The 22,766-nt window shown below is 34.6% G+C and overlaps 1 protein-coding gene across 1 annotated transcript in view; it reads left to right on the top strand.

Annotated features, from left to right (window-relative positions):
- The window catches only part of ZNF804B (zinc finger protein 804B), a 541,824-nt gene that overhangs the window by 427,709 nt on the left and 91,349 nt on the right, over window positions 1–22,766 (top strand). Inside the window, exon 2 of the mRNA XM_036990648.2 lies at window positions 20,951–21,094. Coding sequence (XP_036846543.2) covers window positions 20,951–21,094 — 144 coding nt within the window. The remainder of the gene's footprint in view (window positions 1–20,950; window positions 21,095–22,766) is intronic.

Genomic DNA, 22,766 nt, shown 5'->3' with positions numbered 1-22,766 from the left:
AACTATTGAATAGAAAATGTGAAAATTTAACAATTAATAAGAATATGAATATATGTCAATTTCAGTAGTGATCAAATGATTTTATAAGTAAAAATTCATAAAAATACCATCACACATATATAAACAGATAAAAGTCTGTATAAAACAGATCACCCTTGTTACAAATAGGAGTATCTTAGAAATATTATACACAGTACTGCTAAAGTAGTAATTTATGTTCTTTTTAGATGAACATTTAAAAAGTATATTTACTTTGTACCACCTAAAAGTTAGTATTTGAGTGAATAAAAAGTTATCTCATTACAAATTACAGCATTTTTATTCTTGTGTAGACATATCTTTCCTTGTTTGGTGTAGTAAGATTTGTATGATACTGTTTTATAAGAACTATCCTCCCCAAATTAGGAGCAAAAATAGAAAGAAATAAAAGTATTCCTGTCATGCAGCCAAATGCATAAAGCCAAACAACTAATGTAAACACTTTAAGAATACATTTTTCTCTCTATTTGGGTTCCTGGTAAAGTTTACATCCCCCACCCACCTCCTCTTCTGTGTGTAAAAGGGCAAGCAACTTTGTCCATATCTAAGGAATACTTCCTGGTAAGCCCTATGCCAGCCATCTGATATTAAAATAAATACCCTCCCCCACCAGTTGCAATCTTTCCTTGATTAAAAAATATGTTCAGACAAAGAAAACAATCTGTTTGTTCACTCATGAGCCTTGAATGATAAGGCTTAGTCGTTGTGTGGCATATATAAATACATTTTTCAGCAATTGAGAAAATCACTTTTCCTTAGTTTATTTTGAAACTGATAAGAGCCACTTGCAATATATCTCTGAGGAAATAATCATTTCAAGGGCCTTGATGGACAAGCCAACTTTTCTAGCCGCTGCTTTTCTATTCTAAATCTTTCAGTCAAGATTCGATAGATTCTGTCAACCTTGATCACTGTCTCGGAATGTAATTCCGAAGTTACTCTCAGCATTTTATTTGCAAAAGCGCAAATATCAGAGTACTTTGATTCTTTGGAAATTGGCTTGATCCTTGACTCTAGACTTGGGATATTGTTGTGTGGGACCCCACATTGGAAATGCAAAGGTGTATCTACTCTAATCGCGGATTCACCACCATTGTCAGAGAATTTAGCTTTTAATAGTTGGGATGGATACTCATGATTTCCAGGAACCCAAGACATTTTTTTCTTTTGTCTTTTTGACTCAGAAGCTCATTTAATTGAAGAGTATATTTCCACCTTAGAAATTTCAATCCACTATATTCTGTCTCACTAGTAAATTGAAAATGTGAAAGTACATCACTAAAAACATTACATTCATTTCTTTTAGTCATTTATCTTAATTGAGTAGAAACTAAGGGAACTCCAAACAAACGTAATAAAAATCAAGTAAAAAAACAGGCTAAATAAGTGGGTGTCACACATTTAAACTGTAATTGTACAATCAGACATCTTTCATTTTGGCACAAATAATTAGATTCTAGATACTTGAAAGATTTTGATATGTTATTAACTCTTAAGAAAGTGTGACAGGTGACATATAGTGTAATGCCTTCTACCATCAGCTTTATCTACAGTGGCCAAGTGTTGTATAATTAAGTGAATGTTCATTCGTTCTACGAATGAATAAATCATTGTGGAAACCAGCGAGCCTGAATAATTCAACATCCGGGCCCCAAAACTCTTTCCTCACCTTCATATTTTGTCAGAAATATTCTATTAACCAATCATTTTTCTCCTCAGAAATACATTTTAGTATTTAAGAAACCTGTTCCAAAAAGAAAAAATTAATGGCACAGTCTTAGAGTTCAGAAGAAACTTTCCAATTAACCAAACCCCTCTCTTTGAGACAGGAAAGCTCAGAATGAGGGAAGGCACCCACCTCTAGCTAGTAGTAAAGAGAGAACTAAGTGCTCCTTGATTTCTTACCTCAGAACAGGACACAGACACCATTTATTGCATTTTCTTCATATGAATGACTTTTTAAAATGATATGTACAATTTAGATAAGGTAAATCTTGGCTAAACAGAATTTTTTAAAAAGTCAACTTAAGTGAAACCAAGTTTTCAAGAATCACACAAATTAAAATTTGCATGAAATATGTTAAATGTTCATTTTAAGCATTGAATTATCACATGTATTTCACAAAAGTAAGTTTTGGGAATTTTAATGTAAATATCAATATTATGATTTTCAGTATTCATTATAAATCTATCAAATATGCAAGTGAGAGGTTGATTTCAATATATAATTCAATGTTCATTAGCCATGATGTTCAGCAGCCATTATTAAATGACTATAAAATACAAGAAATTGTCCTTTATAACACCAAATTGTCACCTGAATACTGTTAATGCTTCATAAATGCTGATAAAATGCAAAAAAATATTGAATTTGCTTTTAACTAAATGCTCAATAACTCATGAACTGATATTGTTATACCTACAGGGTATGAATTAACAATTGCACCAACTGAACCACTTGTTATCACTTCAGTAATATTTTAATCTCTCTGTGAATCATGAAATCTGTGTTTTAAAAATTTTATTGAATGTTAGCCAGAGACGGGTAAGATTCCTCAAGGGAGGAACAACCTAAGACAGGCACAGTCGCAGGGGTGCCATCAGGTGAGAAATTGGGGATCAACAGAGGTGAGGCTTAGAATCTCACCCCCACTATTTTGAGAGAAATCTTCTGCATCCGTGGATGTTTTGTTGCCCTTGTCTTGCTTGGATTAATACTTAGTCTATAGTTACAGACCTGATCATCTACATTTGCCCTCTTACAGCACTAAATTATGTTTTCTACCTTTATCTTGCATCTACCTACCACTTCAGCATTTTATTAAAATAATAATAATAATAAGGGAGAAATGTGGGATTCACATCTAAATCAAGTATAAAAATCAAACGAATAATCATATCTGACTTGATTGTTTATAGTTCATGATGCGTGATCAAAACCCAAAGTTTCTGTGATATGACTGCCCTTGCACTGTTCACCATGTAAGAACTTATTCACTATGTAAGACCTTGTTCACCATGTAAGAACTTGTTTGTTATGCTTCAGAAGATTGGAGACTGTTGATATATAGGCTTGGGGTTGATTAATAACTGTGCATTAAGTCCCCTATACAGAATTTTATTGTTGTTAACAACCATTTGATCAATAAATATGAGAGACGCCCTCTCAAAAAAAAAAAAGTTGAACTGCCAAAAAAAAAGAATTATTAAAATGTGACAGTTTAGGAAAAAAAAAATTTTATTGAATGATTTCCAGTAGTATTTATGTAATGAACTTTAGCATTCTCTACCACCTCCATAAAATAAAGGTAAAATATACCATCAGACCAAACAGAATACATGGAAAAAGAGAAAAATAATTGCCTAAGGACATTATAGAGGAAGAAAATAAGAAAGCTGTGGCCAAGTGGAGAAATCTGAAATGGATGTTTCAGAGGTACATCTACCAAGCATATTTTCCATATGAAGTTATACCCTACTCACAGAAAGGTAAATGTGTGTATAAAACTCTATCTGACAACAAAATTATTCTTGACATTTATACAAAATTATGAAAATAACTTTTAACTTTAGAATGGGATAAAAAAGAAATAATTATATTCTGGAAGAAAATATTGGTGCTATTATACTTGGGGTAATATCTGCCCAGATCTTTGCTCAACAGTAGAAGACTAATGAATTCTTATCAGGAGTATAGGAAATAAATTAGAAAAACTAATCATTAATATTTTAGCACTGCACATATTTTAAGTATATACAGTTCAATCAGTTATGACAGATGTATATGCCCACATAATCATTACTACAATCAAGATAGTTTCGCATATATATCATCACCAAATGCTACCTTATGATCCTTTATAGTTCCATACTTTGGCCCCTTCCATCCTTCCCTCAGGTTAACAGTACACTGGGAAGAACGCAGATGTCCATCAACAGGGGAATGGATAATAAACACTTGTGATATAGCCATGCAATGGAATGCCATCCGATTATAAAAATGAACACATGATAGAGACAGTGTGGATTAAACTCAAAATAATAATGCTAAATGAAAAGTCAGACAAAAAAAGCAAATACTGTATGATTCCATCTATATAAAACCTTAAATGCAAATTCTTCTACAGTGACAAAAATACTGTTTTAGTTAGTCTTTTTTAGTAAGGTGCAGAAGTTGTTGAATGAAGAATTCAGCTTCATACCCTTCAGTTCCAAATGCCCAAACAAAACAAAATAAAATAGAACAAAAAAGTCCTCAGTGCCCTACTGTTCTTTTAGAGCTAATTCAGGTGCTCACAAAAACCCGACAGGAAAAGGATAAAAAGGAGATGCAAAATATGCAAAAGTTTTTGTCACACCACCAGCCCTCCATTCGTTGATGGATTCTTTTTGCTAATTTGTCTACTACCAAAGAACATATCTGCATTAAAGCTCTTGCATTTTTTCCTTTTTTTCTTCCATTGGTTATCTGATTACAATCGTATTTTGCATATGTTATGAATTTTCACTAGTTATCTCCATTTTGTAACTTATGCATTATAATAAAAAAAGAAAAGTACTTTTGAAAATTTACTTATGAGGAAACAGGAATCTTAGGTCTTTAAAATATTTGTTACTTGATAATTCATTGGAATTTATAGTCAACTCTTAAGAACACAGTCTTAATTTTTCTCCTTATTATTATAATAGTTTATACGTAGGTTGGTGAAGTTAAATTTAATTTAAGTTAAATGGAGACTCAAGAAAGTGGGAAATTTCCTACATTTTAGTTTTGAATATTGAAGAAACATGACCTCATTTCTATTTGAATAAATTGTTCTTCAATGTATTAACAAATTGAATGCTTAGATGATACTAAACATCTTTTAAAATAATGCCTTCTTATTGGTGTGTTTTGACATACAGATTTAATCATTAAAGATTTATAAATGAACACTGACCTTAGACTATCCATGTTGCCATGAAAATATTAACTACAGGGACAACAGAAGAACCGACAAACATCAACAATTGAACCCTTAAAATCAATGTTGATCATAATACTAGCTTGATCAACTAATGAGTTTGAAGGAAAATGTACATTTAATTCAAAGAACATGATTTCTAATAAGTAACTTATCTAAAATATGGCACAATGGGGAATCTGGAAATAAAAAGAATTGATTTAAGGCATATAGGTTAAGTGGGAATATTTTATAGGAATGCTACTACACAGACATAAGCCATTTTAAAAGCTTTTGCTTGCTAAATGGACAAAATAACTGGTGCTGGTCTGGACAGCCTTCTGAATTAGAGCTTTTAAAAATTGATTCTTGCCATTTTGTTATTAACAATAAAGTGCATAATGTTCGAAGTCATTTCTAATCTCCTCCCAAATTTGTGGTCACCCTTAGTGAGTGCTTATTTCTGTACAATATTAAAAGCCTTTGTAAGACTACATTTTTTCTTCTTTTAATGAAAACATTATAGAATAAATTAGGTCATATTGCAATTAGTGAAAAACTGAGTTTTGTAACATCTTCCTATGTTGTCAGTAACTACACTGGTTGAGGTGAGCATTTAAATATTGTAGATAACTTTTTTTATAACAATAAAAAAAAGAAAAACTGTAAGGTAGCATGAATTTCAACCAAAAGAAAAAAGTGTCCTTGTGGTTATTTGTCATAACACCTAAGGAATATTTTCACATAAATGTAGTACTAATTAATGCATGCCATTGCAGAATGTGTAAACATTATTTATTGTTAATCTGGGAGGTAGATTCCTATATGTTATAAATTGATAAACCTTAAAATTACAGTTTTTTATAGATAGTACAAATGTGACAGAAAATATCTAAAGCTTTTTTTTTTTCAATAACAAAGAAGGAACATAAAAACATTAGCCTGTCTGTACTCATGCCAAAAGCAGAAATCCAAAAACACAGTAAAGGCCAGGTCAAGGAGCCAGCTCAGCTCACCATCTGTAGTAGCAAATAGAGCCTGTTTCCAGAAAGGAAAATGTATGTTTAATGCAAAAAACATTATTTCTAACAAGTAACTTATCAAGAATATGGCACCATGGGGAGTGCAGAAATAAAAGAGTCAGCAATAAAGGGCACTAGTGTCCTCAGAGGGGCATGATTAAGTGTCTGACTGAAGCTTCCACTTGTTTTTGCATTGAATATTTTTCCCTTTAGTTTGCTTTGCAAAGACAGGTCCCTTAGGAAGAAAAAACTTATGGGAAGAAAAACCTGTAGGAAGAATCACTCAGTTGGGTACAGAAAACTACATCTCTTCCCTGTAAGAAGAAATTCTTTTTATTGGACTTTGCGGACCTGTTCTTTATTTACTTACATGGTTTAGGTGTTGATTATGGGAGACTTGGCTTCCCCTTCCCGGCAGGGCCAGCATTGTTTGCGCAGGCCTCAAGGATGATCCCTCCAGTCTCCATTCCCAGCCCAGACACCTGTGCTCTAACTGATCCAACATCTGTCTTGAACTGTCGCAGAATATTACCCTCAAATCTAATGCCATAGTTTTGTATTTGCTGTTAAACTCTGTAAAAGTAAAATGAAATAAAACAAAATCTGAATTATAAACAAAGTAACAGAACAAATAGGAATGTGAGACTGCTACTATTCCAAATATTTCATTTGATTTTTTCCCACAGTCAGTACAATGGCCCATGGAGTTAGTTACTGTTACCATCCACTCCTGTTTTACGAAGCAGGAACCAATACTGGTCAAATTGCTAAGTGTCCCACACCCATGAAGAACAGAGTTCTGATTTTTACTTGGGCCATCTGAGACAGAACTATGCCCCTAACCATAAGAACATCTTGCCTCCTCCATTTTTAACAACTAATTTCAAAACTTAGACCTTCCTAGATGATATTCCTGCTGGCATTTTTCCATTTCGGCCATTTTCTCAGCATTTAAGACTATAGTTTATATGTGCATTTATAGTTACCTGAGTGTTGTGTGGTGCCTGGAACTGTGTTACATGTGTTCTATGTTTGAACTTATTTAATCATTACAGCATCCTGTAAGAGTGACATTTTTATCCTTGTTTTATAGAAGATAAGTATTGCACTGAATGTAATGGAGATTGCAAACAGTTGAACTAGGATTCACTTTTACCCAAATATCTGTTCCTCCTAAATGTCTAACGTTTTATTATATGTAAAGTTCTCCCTTATTTTCCTTATGTTTTACCTACATTAGCTGACTATACATTCTTTTAGTATAGGGACAATCCCTCAAAACCTTGTAAGTCCTATACAGATCCTACAGCGCATAACACAGTGATAGCAACCCAGCAAGAGCTTAATAAATATATATTTCCAATCTTTGAATTCTTGTCCTGGTCTGTAAGATCTCCAGCTGAGACATTAAATTTACTACCAAATATGAGGATATTGAAAGATGTCCCATGACAAAGGGTTTCCCATTTAGGGACATTGATATGATTTTCATCAGTCCCAGAGAATGTCAAGGTAAAGATGATTCATATGAAATGTAAATGTTGTTGATCTTCCTACCCTTTCAAATTCCCTCAGGTAGATTTCAAATCATGGGCAATCCTGAGAGAGATGTATCCCCTTCCCCTCACAATAACCTTTGGCTAAAAAGTTACGAAGGACTGAGAAAAATATTCCTGATTTATCCTTTCTCTCCCTTCCAATATATGATTTAAACTCTACTTCCCAATGCCTGATTCCTTCCTCCTCTTTAGCCTTCTGTTCCACACCTCTACGAGAATTCACAGATTCTTCTATGTACCCCAGATATCTCTTTCTCTTTTTACTTCCATGTCTTTGTTCATATTCCTCATCTAAGTTTTACTTCCCTCTTTTTCTCTGACCCTTGGCCTTCTTCCCCAGATAAGTGTCCAAAGTGAAGGCCATTGTGATGTTTGAGCATGCAGTAAAAAATGTAGAAAAATGCTTTTGCCTGTGTGTTGCCTGTTACTCCTATGTAGTGCCTAGTTTTATTTAGAAGTTTCAGGTCATTGTTTCTTATCAATGAAGGTTCTTTTCTCTTTCCATATTACAGAAGAGACTTTTTTTCTGCTAAAAGGGTTTAAATGGCCCTTCCCATCACTACAGCTTGTATAGAGATTTTCTGATAAATGCAGCCATTAATGAGGATACAGATTTTAACCCTGAGTATTTAAGTAGATAGCAGCCAGTCAGGATTTTCTGTGGCATGATAGATGGAAGCAAAAAAATCTATAGGAATCAGTTTTTAAAAATTACTTAATTGTGCTTTGGCTATCCAACCTGAGCTCAGACTTTGTGTAAAGGCTGTAAAATAAGTGGAAAGTCCAAGAGAAATATCCTGGGAAGATAATAACACAGAGTATAAGGGGAACAATGTGGATAATTCCTACCTTAGCTACTAACCAGAAATAGTACCAGCTGTAATAGAAGTGGAAATGTGGAATAGAAATCACATCCTCTCTGAAGATTGTATGGCTTCTTCTCTATTAGTTTTACCTACATTAGCTGACTATGCATTCTAAAGTAATATCTGTGATTCTCATTACAAAATATATGCTCACTCATTCTCAGCAATACTTTACATCACCTTCTTGAACTCCAGAATTAAAGAGCTCATCAAGTGTCATTTATTGTTTATATGTAAGAGTTAAATCCAGGACTATTAATTTAGATTCATTATAAGATGATACCTTGCTAGGTTTATTCTGCTTAGGTTTGTGTGCACATTGCAGAGCAGCACAGCTATTCCCCTTCTCTAAATACATACTGCACTTTAAATCCGCATCATACGATTATATATCCCTTTGTGTGGGCAATTGCAATTTGTGGATTAATCCTGTCCCTGCAGGTGGTCTGAGAGTCTTTGAAAACAGGAATTGTGTGTCTTTTGTCTTGCACAGTCGAATAACACAGTAAGCAATCCAAACCTTCACAACACAACTAAATCCCTACCCTACACCAAACTCTTTCAAGTGCAGCATAAAAGTTTTTTTAAAAAGGTCTTAAGTATGAATGCTTTTATCTTTCACTTTTTCTTCCCTTTCATCTCAGATATCCCTCCAATGTCCAAAAAGAAGGTAGCTTCATCCTTTCTAAAGCCAGTCTTTAGTACTGGCTAAGTTCAGTGCTCAGTCTACTACAACTATCCGTAACTAATAATCTACGGACTGGTAAACCTCTAAATGCTCTTCTTAAAGTTTAGGGGAATAAAGGGAAGAGGAGGTCCTCTACTGAGGATGATTCTATCTCCTTCTTTAGATAGTATAAACCTGGAAATTTTCTATTTCTGGCATTCCAATTGTAAAAGCATAATTTCTAAATGTGTTGTTAAACAGATTTTGACTGTGTGGTTTAAGAAAAGAAAAAGAGTATAGGTACATATTTATGTCATCTATAATCTATATCAATATATCATCTACATTAGCTTAAAGACTCTGGGTATTCATTTATACCTCTTGACTTTGAGAGACACAAATCAGTCCCTTAGATCAACCTCATTTTCCAAATGAGAAAAGAGAACTTCATAGAATTAATTGCTCCAAAACAAGCCTCAAAGATAGGAGTCAAGGGCTTGAATTCCCATCCTTTATCTTCTGCTTATCATCCTACAATAATCTGAGCAAACTAAAGACTGTCTGGATTAAATTTCTTTATCTGCAGAAGAATTTCTGAGATCCCTTCCAAGTACATGCCTGTATTCCACTTCTTTTATAACAGAACCACAACTTCCGTTCTATTGTAGCTCACTTTCTTTTTAGACTAGCTTTGTACACGGTGCACCCATACATGCATGTGAACACACACACATTGACACATACACAATAGATTGGGGCATAGCTATAGGGGTTACTGGTACTAGTATTAACAATAAGTATGTTTCCTGCAAGTGCTCAAGCAGCTATGAATATCTGTAACATGTAGACTGTTCACCACAATGTGGGTGGCTGCATGATTGGTACTGCCATTTTGACATGTATTAACTTTGGCCACAGTTCCAGCTAGTCAGCCTTTTTGACTTTAGTTTACAAGTGTTTTTAGTTTGTTTTCAAAAAAGCAAATGTGACAAAATTAATGCACAGAAATCTGTTGCATTCCTATATACTAGCAATGAATTAGCAGAAAGAAATCAGGAAAAGAGCTCCATTTACAGTTGCATCAAAAAAAAATAAAATACTTTGGAATAAACCTAACCAAGGAGGGGAAAGACCTATACCCTGAAAACTATGAAACACTCATGAGAGAAATTAAAGAAGACACCAATAAAAGGTGTCCCATGCTTGTGGACAGGAAGAATTAATATTACCAAAATGGCCATCCTGCCTAAAGCAATCTATAGATTCAGTGCAATCCTCATCCAAATACCAACAGCATTCTTCAACAAACTAGAACAAATAGTTCTAAAATTCATATGGAACCACCAAAGACACTGAATAACCAAAGAAATCCTGAGAAAGAAGTACAAAGCTGAGAGATTACTTCAAGCTCTACTACAAAGCCACAGTAGTCAAGATAATTTGGTACTGGCACAAGAACAGACCCATAGGTCAATGGAACAGAATAGAGATCCTAGATATAATCTACTCATATATGGTCAATTAATATATGATAAAGGAGCCATGAATATACAATGGGAAAAGACAGCCTTTTCAACAACTGCTTTTGGGAAAACCAGACAGCTACATGTAAGAGAATGAAACTGGATTATCTAACTCCATATACAAAGTAAACTCGAAATGGATCAAAGACCTGAATGTAAGTCATGAAATCATAAAACTCATAGAAGAAACTCACAGTTCCTCAAAAAACTAAAATAGAAACATAGGCAAAAATCTCTTGAATATAAATATGAACAACTTTTTCCTGAACACATCTACTCGGGTGAAGGAATCAAAAGCAAAAATGAACAAGTGAGATTACATCAAACTAAAAAGCTTCCATACAGCAAAGGACATCATCAGCAGAACATAAAGGCATCCTACAGTATGGGAGAATATATTTATCAATGATTTATCCAATAAGGAATTAACATCCAAAATATATAAAGAACTCACATGCCTCAACACCCAAAAAACAAATAACCCAATTAGAAAATGTGTGGAGGACCTGAACAGACACTTCTGCAAAGAGGAAATATGGATGGCCAATAGGCACACGAAAAGATGCTCCACATCGCTAATCATCAGGAAAATTCAAATTAAAACCACAATGAGATCTCACCTTACACCAGTTAGAATGGCCAATATCCAAAAGAGAAGAAATAACAAATATTGATGAGGATACAGAGAAAAGGGAGCCCTCCTACACTGTTAGTGGGAATGTAAACTGGTTCAGCAGCTGTGGAAAGCAATATGGAGGTGCCTCAAAAAACTAAAATAGAAGTATCATTTGACCCATTAATTTCCAATACTAGGAATTTACCCAAAGTAAACAAGATCTCTGACTCAAAAAGACATATGCACCCCTATGTTTATTACTGCATTATTTACAATAGTCAGGATATGGAACCAACCTACATCTCCATCAATAGATGAATGGACAAAGAAGTGGTACATATACACCATGGAGTACCATTCATCCATAAAAAGAAAAGAAATCTTCCCGTTTGCAAAAACATGGACAGATCTAGAGGGTATTATGTTCAGTAAAATAAGTCAAATGATGAAAGACAAATACCAAGTGATTTCACTCATTTGTGGAGTATAAAACAAAGCAACACAGAAGGAACAAAATACCAGTAGACTCAGACATCGAAAAGGGACTAGTGGTTATCAAAGAGGAGGAATTGGGGAGGATGTGTGGTGAGGGAGAAAGGGATTAAGGGGAACTACAATTCACAATCACTATATATGTAGGTCATGGGGATAGTAGCACAGCACAGAGAATACAATTAATAACTCTATATAACGTCTTACGTTGACAGACAATGACCTCAATGGAGTGCATAGGGACTTGATAATATGGGTGAATGTTGAACCACTGTGCTGTGTATGTGAAACCATCATAAGATTGTATATCCATGATACTTTAATTAAAAAAAAGCAAATGTGTATCCATAAAACTTGCATACTACTTTCTTTTTGATGATTTTTGAAGTCATCCAAATTTTGCAAAGTGCAATGAGAATAATTAATAGACAAAATATAAGTGAAAATATTTATTCCAAATTATATGACAATGGACCCAAGATTTTGTACATTACTTCATGATTTTGAAATGAACATAATCTAGTTTATAGCTTTTCTTTAAGCCCACATGAATACTTTTCTCTCAAAGTAAACTAGCATCTTAATAGATTTTCCTTACTTTGACACATTTTCCCAGCTTTAAGTTAATATTTCCAGATTTGAGACAGAGAGCTTCTGTAATAGCATACGTGGTTCACAATTGCTAATTTTCTCTAAATTTGAAAGTAAATTACCTATAGAATTTCAATAGGTAGAAGCCTGGAGCAGCCAGTTTGAAATAATGAAGCACCTCTGTGAGCACAATCACTTTTTAAATATTTCTGGTTATAGAACAAGTAAACCAAAATAACAGACTTTTTAAAAATCAGACTTGCTAGCAAACATTCAGGAAAACAGAGAGTGTGCCCTTGGAGTTTTGACATTTATCTGGTTTGCATGTCCTTAAAAGCAAAGCCATTGTTGGCATTATGCTATTTCAGTAGTACATCACTTCAAGAGTCCACAGACCTGTTTTTTGCATATGTAGAATGTAAACACAATTCTTTGGAATTGTGCAGATTAATACCAGAACTACCTGAGAAGCCCTCTGCATGTGAAGCCTTACTTGGCAGTCACTTAATTCTATTTGGAGGGAACATATTTGCAACCAATTCTTAAGCAAAGGTGAAGCAATGACCATTTTCCCCCCTAGATGGCTGTTACAAATATTGAATTTAAAAAAATGGTTTGTAATTGAGCAGGTATCACTAGCAACTTTCTAGAAAGCTTACCTGACATTTTTCATTGATTTCTCTTATATTAGAAAATGAAATGTCAGACACTATTAATTGCATTTTTACAGTAAGTAGTTACAGCAGGAATAGTGGCTAAATGAAAGTACTTCCTGTCTATGCACAATGGATGTATTCATTTAAATGTATTCAATTTAGATGAATGCAGTATGTCTATATTCATTATTGTTATACTTCTCTGCGGGCTGAACTGATGGGGTGGTAATTACTACCTTTATGAATGAGGCAGTATTGCCAGTCTGGAGAAAGAAAATCTATTTCCTTATCATATTTTACACACCCACACCATAGACACATTCTAAAATCTTTCTTTCAAATACAGAAATTCTACACCTGAATTTCCAGTGGATCTAATGTTTATGTTTATCTAATATCAGTAGCCCCTACTTCCCTCAAAGGTTGGTGTAGGTTGCTCTCTGTTTCCTGCAAGATGACAAAGGAGAACTGAGAGTCTCAAGATCTCTCCATACACAGCAGTTCTCATTTGTCACTGGCATACCTTGAGCTCAGCTGTAGGCTTGACACAGCACAGATTAGATTATTCTTACACCATACATTGTTTTTCTCCGATTTCAATGAAAGAAGGACTATTAAAATATGATTTAGTTGTACACTTTTTTTTCTAAATAACAGACTGTTTTTTAACAGCAGTTTTAGGTTAACAGAAAAATAGGGCAGGAAGTACAGTTTGCATTAGTGTAGTCGAGTTGTGTGTTATAGTTGTTGAACTTATACTGATACATAATTAAATGCTAAAGTCTATTGTTGAGCCTCACGTTTGAGTTACAGTTATACGGGTTTTGACACCACCATGGATATTTCTGGCTTCCAAGTTCTCACCTCTTTAGCATAACAAATAATCAGGCAAAAAGTAAGAAGGAAAATGAATGTATTCATTCCCTCATTCATTTATTCATTCTTGCATTCAATTGTTGATGTTTGGTAGGCATGAACTCTAGGCCAAGGACTGATATTTAATGGATTCAACCACTTTCCTGACATTGAGTAAATTTACGTATCTTTTCATGCATCCTCTTTTTCTCCCCCAGCTAAGAATATTTAGTTTTATTGTTGAAAGCTGGGATACTCTCTCTTACAGAATGTTAGTCCTTGCATCTTGATGTCCTAATACTATATTGTGTCCAGGAAGGCCGATTGGTTTTTGTGTGTTGTACTGTTTCATTGGTATTGAAAAAAAAATTCTGAAAATCAATCCATGACCTTTATAAACTTGTAAAGTATAGCATCTGTATTCGATTGATAAGAAATCTGGAAATTACACCTGCCCCTGTTTTTTCTTCATGGCAGACAAATATAATTAAGCAATAAAGCAACAGCTTTATTATGATTATCTTAGGGTGCACCTGGGACTGCCCTATGTTCTTTCTAAAGTGTTGTTCTAGTGGAGGAACTGTGTATTAATTTATACTGAGGAAGGTGTAGAATACTGATGAGAGATACTGATGAGAGATTCTGATGGAAATCCATGTGATTTTTCAAAAATAGTCTGTTCAAATGCAGCCAATTAGGAAGCTCCTCCAAAATAAGCAGTTATGCAGGCAAACTTGTTACTTCATGAGCAAAAATGCAGTCATCACTCTGGATCTCTCCAGTAAGCCAGAAATGTATCATTCTTTCCAAATTAGAATGATGCTAAATGGTCCCCTAAATATGTCACCCAGAAACAAGCTCACATATTTAATTTGGTTGTATTCATCTTCTAACCTGGGCAGCTTGAATAAATTATTAATAAGAGGTGGAAAGGTCTCTCTCAATCCAGGAAGTAGCTAGCATTACACTTCCTGTTGATAGAAAGATCTAACTTTGGTCATGTCCTATTTCAAGTCTGGAAAACCAATACCTAATTCTCAGCAAATTGTAAGGAAACAATTGATTATGGTAAGACGGGGCAAGTACTGAAAGTAAAGAATCAGTAGCTCTGGTTCTGAATCTGCGCAGTCGCTGCCCTCCCTCACTTGGGCTAATTCTTCAACATTCTCCGTGGACCTCAGGATCTACATTCAAATAGATATACAGTTCTGAAAGTCTAAAAGTTCCATGTGTTTAGAATCATACTCTTCTACTTATTCTACCATCACTTCAACAATTTTATTCTCCGTGTTATCACTTACATTGCTTGGTAGGCCAAGTTACTTGTTATGTGGTTGTATAGGCATTCTCTGCTTTTTATTCATGAATTTTACTTACACAACAAGTACTGAGTTTCTTCTGAGTAATAAGTACCATACTAGATGCTATAGAATGCAAAGACCATTCTTTTTATAAAGGAAGCCACTTGCATCTTTAAGGAAATCAACAATGGTAATATTAATGTTAATTGAGCATGTATGATATTCTCTTGACTATATGTGGAATTCTGAAAGAGTCCAAAAGTTAAAAAAAATATATATTGTGATATAAAAACTTCTGAAAAAATCCCTGTTATTTAAACCAATTTGAATATACTAGCAGGGTTTGTACTTTCATATGAGACGGTGGCTGAAGATGATGGGGTTCCTCTTACTTGCTCAATTTCCATCAGAACATGAAAGTTGAACTGTAGGCTCATAGAAGTATGCTATTATTTTTAAATAATGTTCTAGTGTCACATGCATACTATGAAACACACACACAATATCCAAAAACCAAGTTCCTACTTTTCCATGCACTGTACTAAGCATTTCCATAAAAATGATCTCACTAACAACAATACTGGAAGCTACTCATTTTTCCCCTTAATTTATACTGAAATAACTGGAATCTTGAGACCTCAAACTGCTTAAGAAAGAGGCTAAGATACAAGCTCATCAGGCTTCAGAAACTAATTTTTTACTCTATTATAAAAATAAAATAAGTAGTGGATAAAGTGAGTTTCCTATTACCCAATCTGCTACAAAGATTCAGGAAGACAATAAGAATCTAAAGAGTTTTCTGAATCAGTGACAGCCACTTGATCAGAGGAGGGGAAAATGCACTCTCTTTGCAGCAGAATTTTTTTTGGAACTAGTAGTATAGAATAGGTTAGAGAATATTAGAATTCTTAAAGCAATCTCTTACACATAGAGTGAAAGGTCAAATGCGAGCTGTCATGCAAAGAATATGAATTCAATCCTCAAAGCTCCAAGCTGGTATTACCATCAAGGAGATGTGAGAACAGCAATTGATTTTTTCTCTTCCTTTTTAAGAATCAGGGCACATAGTCACAACCAGTAGAAACAAGACTACCGCCTTGTATTTTCCTAGTGCCTATATCTCAGATTCAAGAGCTTAGTAGATTTTTTAAATTATAATTACTCCTTTTACTCTCAGCTTGGTGTCTGTTTCATCCCAAGTCTCCAAAGAAGTTAGCAGACGGCTCGGAATTATGTGGCATCTGGATAAATGCTGAGTAATTGGGTTAGGCTTGAGCCTGGTGATTAATAGCTCTGAAGTCAGGCAAACCCAAATCTGAATCCAAATCTCTGCTCTTTAGTGTTGAGTGGGTTTCTAAATGTGTTTGTGCTTTGCTTTCTCTATATTTATATGGGTTAATATCAGATCACACTATATAAGGTTACTGTGGAGATTAAGAGAGTTAACAAGCATGCAGTGTTTGGCAGTTCTCTGATTTACTATGAGAACTCAATAGGTGTTAGTGTAATCATCACTACAATAATAAGCTAATTTGGTAACAAATCCCCATATTTCTAATAAAATGAACTACTTTAGTCAGAATACTTGCCACATTACAGACATACCCGTTATAGGCAGGAATGTAAAATTATTGGTGTGAAAAAGTACATTATTCTCTTCTCACACCCACAATCTTAATTATGAAAAGTAATTAGTACAGAATTCTTATTGAACTGCAACATAAAATGTTCACTGACAATAAGTAATGCTTTTAAAATGACTCTTAAGATAACTGTCATCTCAATTTATAATTCATTTTCAGTCTTTTAATGATCACTGAGAATGGTTAACAAAAAGCTTTCTTTTATTTAATAAATGTTATTTTTTCTGTTAATGAGTTTCTGAGGCCTCTTCTAGGCAAACTATGAGAAAAGAAATTTGAATAACTAGCAAGTCAATGATGGAGTTATATGTCACATCCTGTATGTCTACTGTATTACTGTGAATGTTATTCATTTTCCATTTTTCAAATGTATTTGTATTGATACTGAGAATAGGTGGCTGTTTTTACTCCTTTCATATATATTCTACATCTCTAAATATCCTTAAAGACTGTAATTATTTGAGAGAGTAAATGTCACCTTAATTTGCCTTCAAGGCTATTTGACCAGTAAAAGTATCCTGCCATTCAACAAAAAGGCAAGAAATTCTGAGTGCTTATAGTGTATCTAATGCTATGAGAGAAAGAAGAAAAAACCTTGACTTGTTTACTAGTCTGAGCCAGGTAACCCTCTATTGCAACTTGTGATTATCACTCTATTTAAGTTTATAGTTGTTTACTTCTTTACATGTAATTCACCCCTACTAAACTGTGAACTTCTGAGGCCAGGACCGAGTAAGAAATTGACATTTAGGAGTTGCTTAATAAGAGATATTTGAATATATAACTTTAATGATTAGCCAGATGAATGTATGATTAGATGAATGGATGAATGGTTTCATGGATGAGGCAGAATGATGCAAATGAAAGTGTGCCCCTACTTCACCATTACTGATTTTATACAAATTGGGCAATTGCTAAATATCAGTTGCCTCTTCTGCTAAATGTTGTATTTAGACTATGATACCTCTTGTACTGGTCTGAGACTGTACCCTCTAGCCTACTGGTATATACAGCTGAACCAACTCAATCCCATCTTCGTGGATGGTACATTTCACACCTGAGAATAGGCTTACTTTATACTGGGTAATATCATTGGCTACTGGGTTATGGTTCTTTTACTAAAAGTCAGCTCTAACCCTAATCTCAATTTTCAAGTTTTGCCAAAGATTCTTAAAGAATGTTTTTGTCTTTACTTTTCCTCTGTGATTCCCCTAGCCCTACCCTACTCTTGGTCTGTGTTCCCCCTCTGCCTGAGATTTCTACTCTCAGGCCTCAGCTTCCCCTTTTTGTTCCCTAGTCACCTGCCACTGTTGGGTTTATGCTCTTTCTTCTGGATTTGGTAGACATACTGGACTGTGAACTCTGTACGGCTTTCTAATGGTATTTATATCCCATCTGTGCACTCTTCCTCTCTTAATAAGGGGAGTAGGAAATGCCCTAGGGAATCTCATTAATCCCTTAGAGAGCAGGGAATTGGGAAATCAGCACCATTTCCTGGCAAGAAAAATGAAGGAAGAAATGGGGTATGTAATTTCATAGGATGACTTTGTCAGATTACTCAAAGGAAGTGGCATATGAATAAGTTGCTGGTAAAAGTCTCTTATAATTACAGAAATTTTTCATTGAAAGTCATGTTATGTCATTATAAAGCATGTTTTAGAGAGAAAAGATGTTTAAATGGAGATACCAAGAGTACCTGGAGGAGCCTCACTCCCAGACATTGAGCTGTTATCATAAAAGCCCTACATAAGCTAGAATCATATGAGAATGCTTCTTTAGCCACTCTGAATAGTTCTCAGCAGCCACCGCAACTCCAGCTCCAGTTAGTGAGTTTGAGGCACTTCTGAGCATCGAGGCAGAGTTACTCAGTATTCAAGGCACATGGTTAGTTTTCTAAGATGTTATTCCAATATTGTAATAAAGAAAGAAAAACTATGGATAAACCAAAGTAGTCCCTAGATCCAATCCAGTCCTTGAAATAATACTAAGAAACAATATTTAAAAAAGAAATCCTAGTGAGAAGGACTGGATGACAAATAATGATTTCCCCCTGATTCTCAGCCTACTAAATCAAAAGATTTAACTCTACCTCGGTGTTATACCTCTGCCTCAATTCTCAAGTATCACAATAACAGGCCATTATCCCAGGTCTTTGGGCAACTGGTTTATGTCCTTAGGTTGCAGTCCATATTCTTATTATTGGATATATCCTATCCAGTAGTTTTTTTTCTTTTTTTAAATCCCCCATTAGCTTAGAATGTAACCAAATTCCTGCCTGAACTCTCAGAGATAGGAAAATTGAGAAATTTGGTCTAGTTTTGCGGTTTGTTAATGGTACTCATGTTTTCCTGCCTTTTTGCCATGTGTGTTAGCCTTTTGTATTTGGGTTTGAATCATTATGTTCCCACGTCTAAATTAATTGTGCCATGAGATCACCCAGCCCTGTGATAATCTGCCTAGATTCCCTGTGCTTGCTTTCTCATCTGGTCAGTGATGCCCGTATGAATTAGGTTTATAGCCTGATTTCTTTCTTTAGAGGTTTAGTCATTATATAAAATGAAACTAAAATCCTTCCTTCATTTTGTTCATCCTTCTTTATGCATATTTATTTGGTATCCTCTGTGTACCAGTCATTCTTTTATTTAGGCATTAGGATGATAGAGAAAACTTGCACAGTGGTAAGAGGCATGGATATGTGAGCCACCATTATCCATTAATTCATGTAATGCATATTAAATAGGCAACTGTGCTGGGCTAGACAACATGTTTGGCATTGTAGACACTAAAATGAATAAAACAATTCCTGTCCTCAAAGGATTTATGGAAGAATTGTGCATGAAAACAAGTCATTTAATATCATGTGACAGATCTGGTGATAGAATTAAAGAGGGTAATATGGAACATGGACTGGCACAAGATGGCACTTACATGGTAGGAAGGAGCTTGTATGGTACATTAAAGTAATTAACCTTAAAGGGAGATGGTAAAGCACAGCTGTTAATATTAACAAGGGAGCTAGGCATAGGTTATTTCTATTCAAATCCCCTTACTCCTTACAAACTCAGTAACCATGAGTGTATGATCCCTCTAAGCACTGGTTGATGCATCTGTAGAATGTATATTAAAATAGAACATATTTTTATACAGTTGTTGTGAAGAATAAATGAAGATAATTCATATACTTAGCTTAATACCTGGTACATTGTTTGTGCTCAATAAGCATTTGTTGATATTATTCTACAGGCAATGAGAGACCAGAGAGGATTTTAAGCAAAAGGAATGATGTGGTCAAAACTCTGTTTGAGATAGAGCATAACCAAAATTGTAATATTAATACTTTTGCAAAATATATAATAAATCAATTGGCAGTGTCTAGCAGGAACTGATATTTGTGGAAGGAGTTTAGGCTAGAGTTTGAGATTATGGATAAATAAAGTCCTAGCTCTAGTATGAACGAGGTCACCCAGGGCAAGTGAATGGAGTAAATAGATCAGTTGACTGAAGATGGAACTGTGTGTAACACAAGCATGTAAGAGGTAATATAAGAGGAATAAATGTCTCTGAAGGAGACAAAGTAGGAATGATCATAGATGTGTCTGGTAAGGTAAGAGGACAAAGAGCTGTGTGCTGGGAGAGAGTAGGAGGAGTTCACCCACTTAATGAGACGGGAAAGGCAATATGTACAGAGCCAATGGCAAATCCTAACACTGACCATCTCAATGAGGCTAAAATATATGAAGCAGTAAGTGAATGGCATAAAGTAACGTAATCAATGTTCCAATAAAATACTGAAGTAGAGAGGCCTTGTAGTAATGGTGCTCCGAGGCCATAGTGGGGGATGGTGTTTGAGATGAGTCATTGGATAGGCAGAGGAAGTGGTGGTGAGCATTCCAGTTAGGTGAGTCAGCACAACCACAACCTGGAAATGGGGGGTAAGAAGGGTGAGTAATGACCAGGCTGCAGCTGAAGGCTTCTTTGGGAGAGTTCAGTATGTTTATTGATAAGTTAAGAATAATGCTGAGCTGAAAGTTACTTCCATAGTGCCATGAATTTCCAAACAGTGATAAGTCTACCCATATTCTTTCAGTCATAGTAAAATTAAATACCAGCTTGATTAAAATGAGATCTGGTTATGCTATTAAAGAATATAACCAACATTTTTGCCTTTGTTTTAAAGGATTTTCCAGAAAAGGAGAAGTCCACAGCAAAGGCCCTGGAAGATGTAAACGCAAACTTTTATTGTGAATTATGTGACAAGCAGTATCACAAACACCAGGAGTTTGACAATCATATTAACTCTTACGATCATGCTCATAAGCAGGTAAGTCAAAGTGGAAAAAGTCCTTGATATTCCTGGATTTATACCTTCAGAACATAATATATGCATTTGGCCTTATATATTGTCATCTAAGATACTGAGGTGAAACCATTTTATAACATTTTTTTTTGAAAGGCTGTGTTTTCTGTTTAATAGGTGAAATATTTTTTTCTAGAAGTGACATAAAACTGTGGGTAGACTTGGAAATGATCTAAGAGGAGACTGGCATTTATTTTAGAATTATATGTATGGGTAAATCAGGACCCATGAAAAATAGTGTCTTATTCAAAACCCCTTAGCTAGTTAGTGGCAGAACTAGAACACTGGACTAGTACTAGGACACAACCTATTCCAGAGTTGTTCAAGACTTCCAAGGCATAGGAAGTATTAGGTCTTTCAGAAAATCATTATCCATGAAACGTAATGTCTTCCACAGATTACCCTCTTAGGAGAGTCAAAGAAGTTACTTAATAAATGAACCATTGCAAGAAAACAAACAAAAACTCAGAAAGACAAAACTGAGGGGTAATGACAACATTCATTTTTTTCTTAAACATATCCATGTAGATATTCTATACATGGCTGCTAATATTTCCATCTCTCAGTGAAAGAGAAGGCTATTGTTCTCATCCTGATAGATTCTATCTTTGCTGCATGAGGTATGGAGATACTTGCTATTTAAGAATAAGGAGTGTTAAATACCACCAAGAAGGAAATTCCATGCAACTAGGCCAGAAGATTATTGCTAATAGCTGTGAGAGGGTACATGCTCCTGATGCCAAATGGACCTGATATTTTGTAATATGTCATTGAGTCTTGTTTAATCTGGACCTAAAATATTTATTCAGAGTGAATAACAATAATTTTGACTAACATCACTCATATTTGAGTGCATATAAAATATATGGCCTTGAGTGATGCAAAACATTGTTCCTATCTTTAAAGATTCATCATATGTATAGAAATTACTTTATTTCTATGACAAAAGAAAGAACAATGGGATGAAATGTTTTAGGACTGTGATTTCCAAATCTTAGTCACTTTGGAATTTATTAATAATGCAGATTCTCAGACTCCTTTTCAGGTATTCTAATTCAATAGTTCTGAGATGGGGCCCCCAAACTTCCATTTTAGAATGATATAAAATGGACATTTTCAAACATAAAAATGAACTATGTGGCTGTCATCAACAATAACAATCTTGTTTCATTTACGCCACCACCACTCATCACCCCCTACCACTGTGCATTATTTTGAAGCAAGACATCATATCGTTTCATCTGAAAGTATTTCAAGATGTATAATGATTCTTAAACATCATAGCTATTATCATACCTAAAAATTAACAGCAATATCATAATATCAGCTAGTAGTCTTGTTCCATTAATTCTTTTCATTATTAATATATAAATTTGGGTTTGTTGAAATCAGGATCTAAAAATATCCACATTTCTGGTTGACTCATCTTCAAGTTTCTTTTGTTGTATATTGAAACTATTCTCTCTTTAAATTTCACTCCTTGCAATTTATTTGTTGAAAAACTAGATGTTTCACACATTCAGGATTTTGCTGAAAGCAACCTGCTGTTGTCTTTTCACATTTTCTCTGTCTTCTGTTTTCCCTGTATACTACTTGTTACAGACAGAGATCAGGACATATGCAAGTTATTTCTTTC

This window comes from Manis javanica, chromosome 6 (assembly GCF_040802235.1).
Source record: "Manis javanica isolate MJ-LG chromosome 6, MJ_LKY, whole genome shotgun sequence".
NCBI lineage: Eukaryota > Metazoa > Chordata > Mammalia > Pholidota > Manidae > Manis > Manis javanica.
This window is presented reverse-complemented; position numbering and strand designations above follow the sequence as displayed.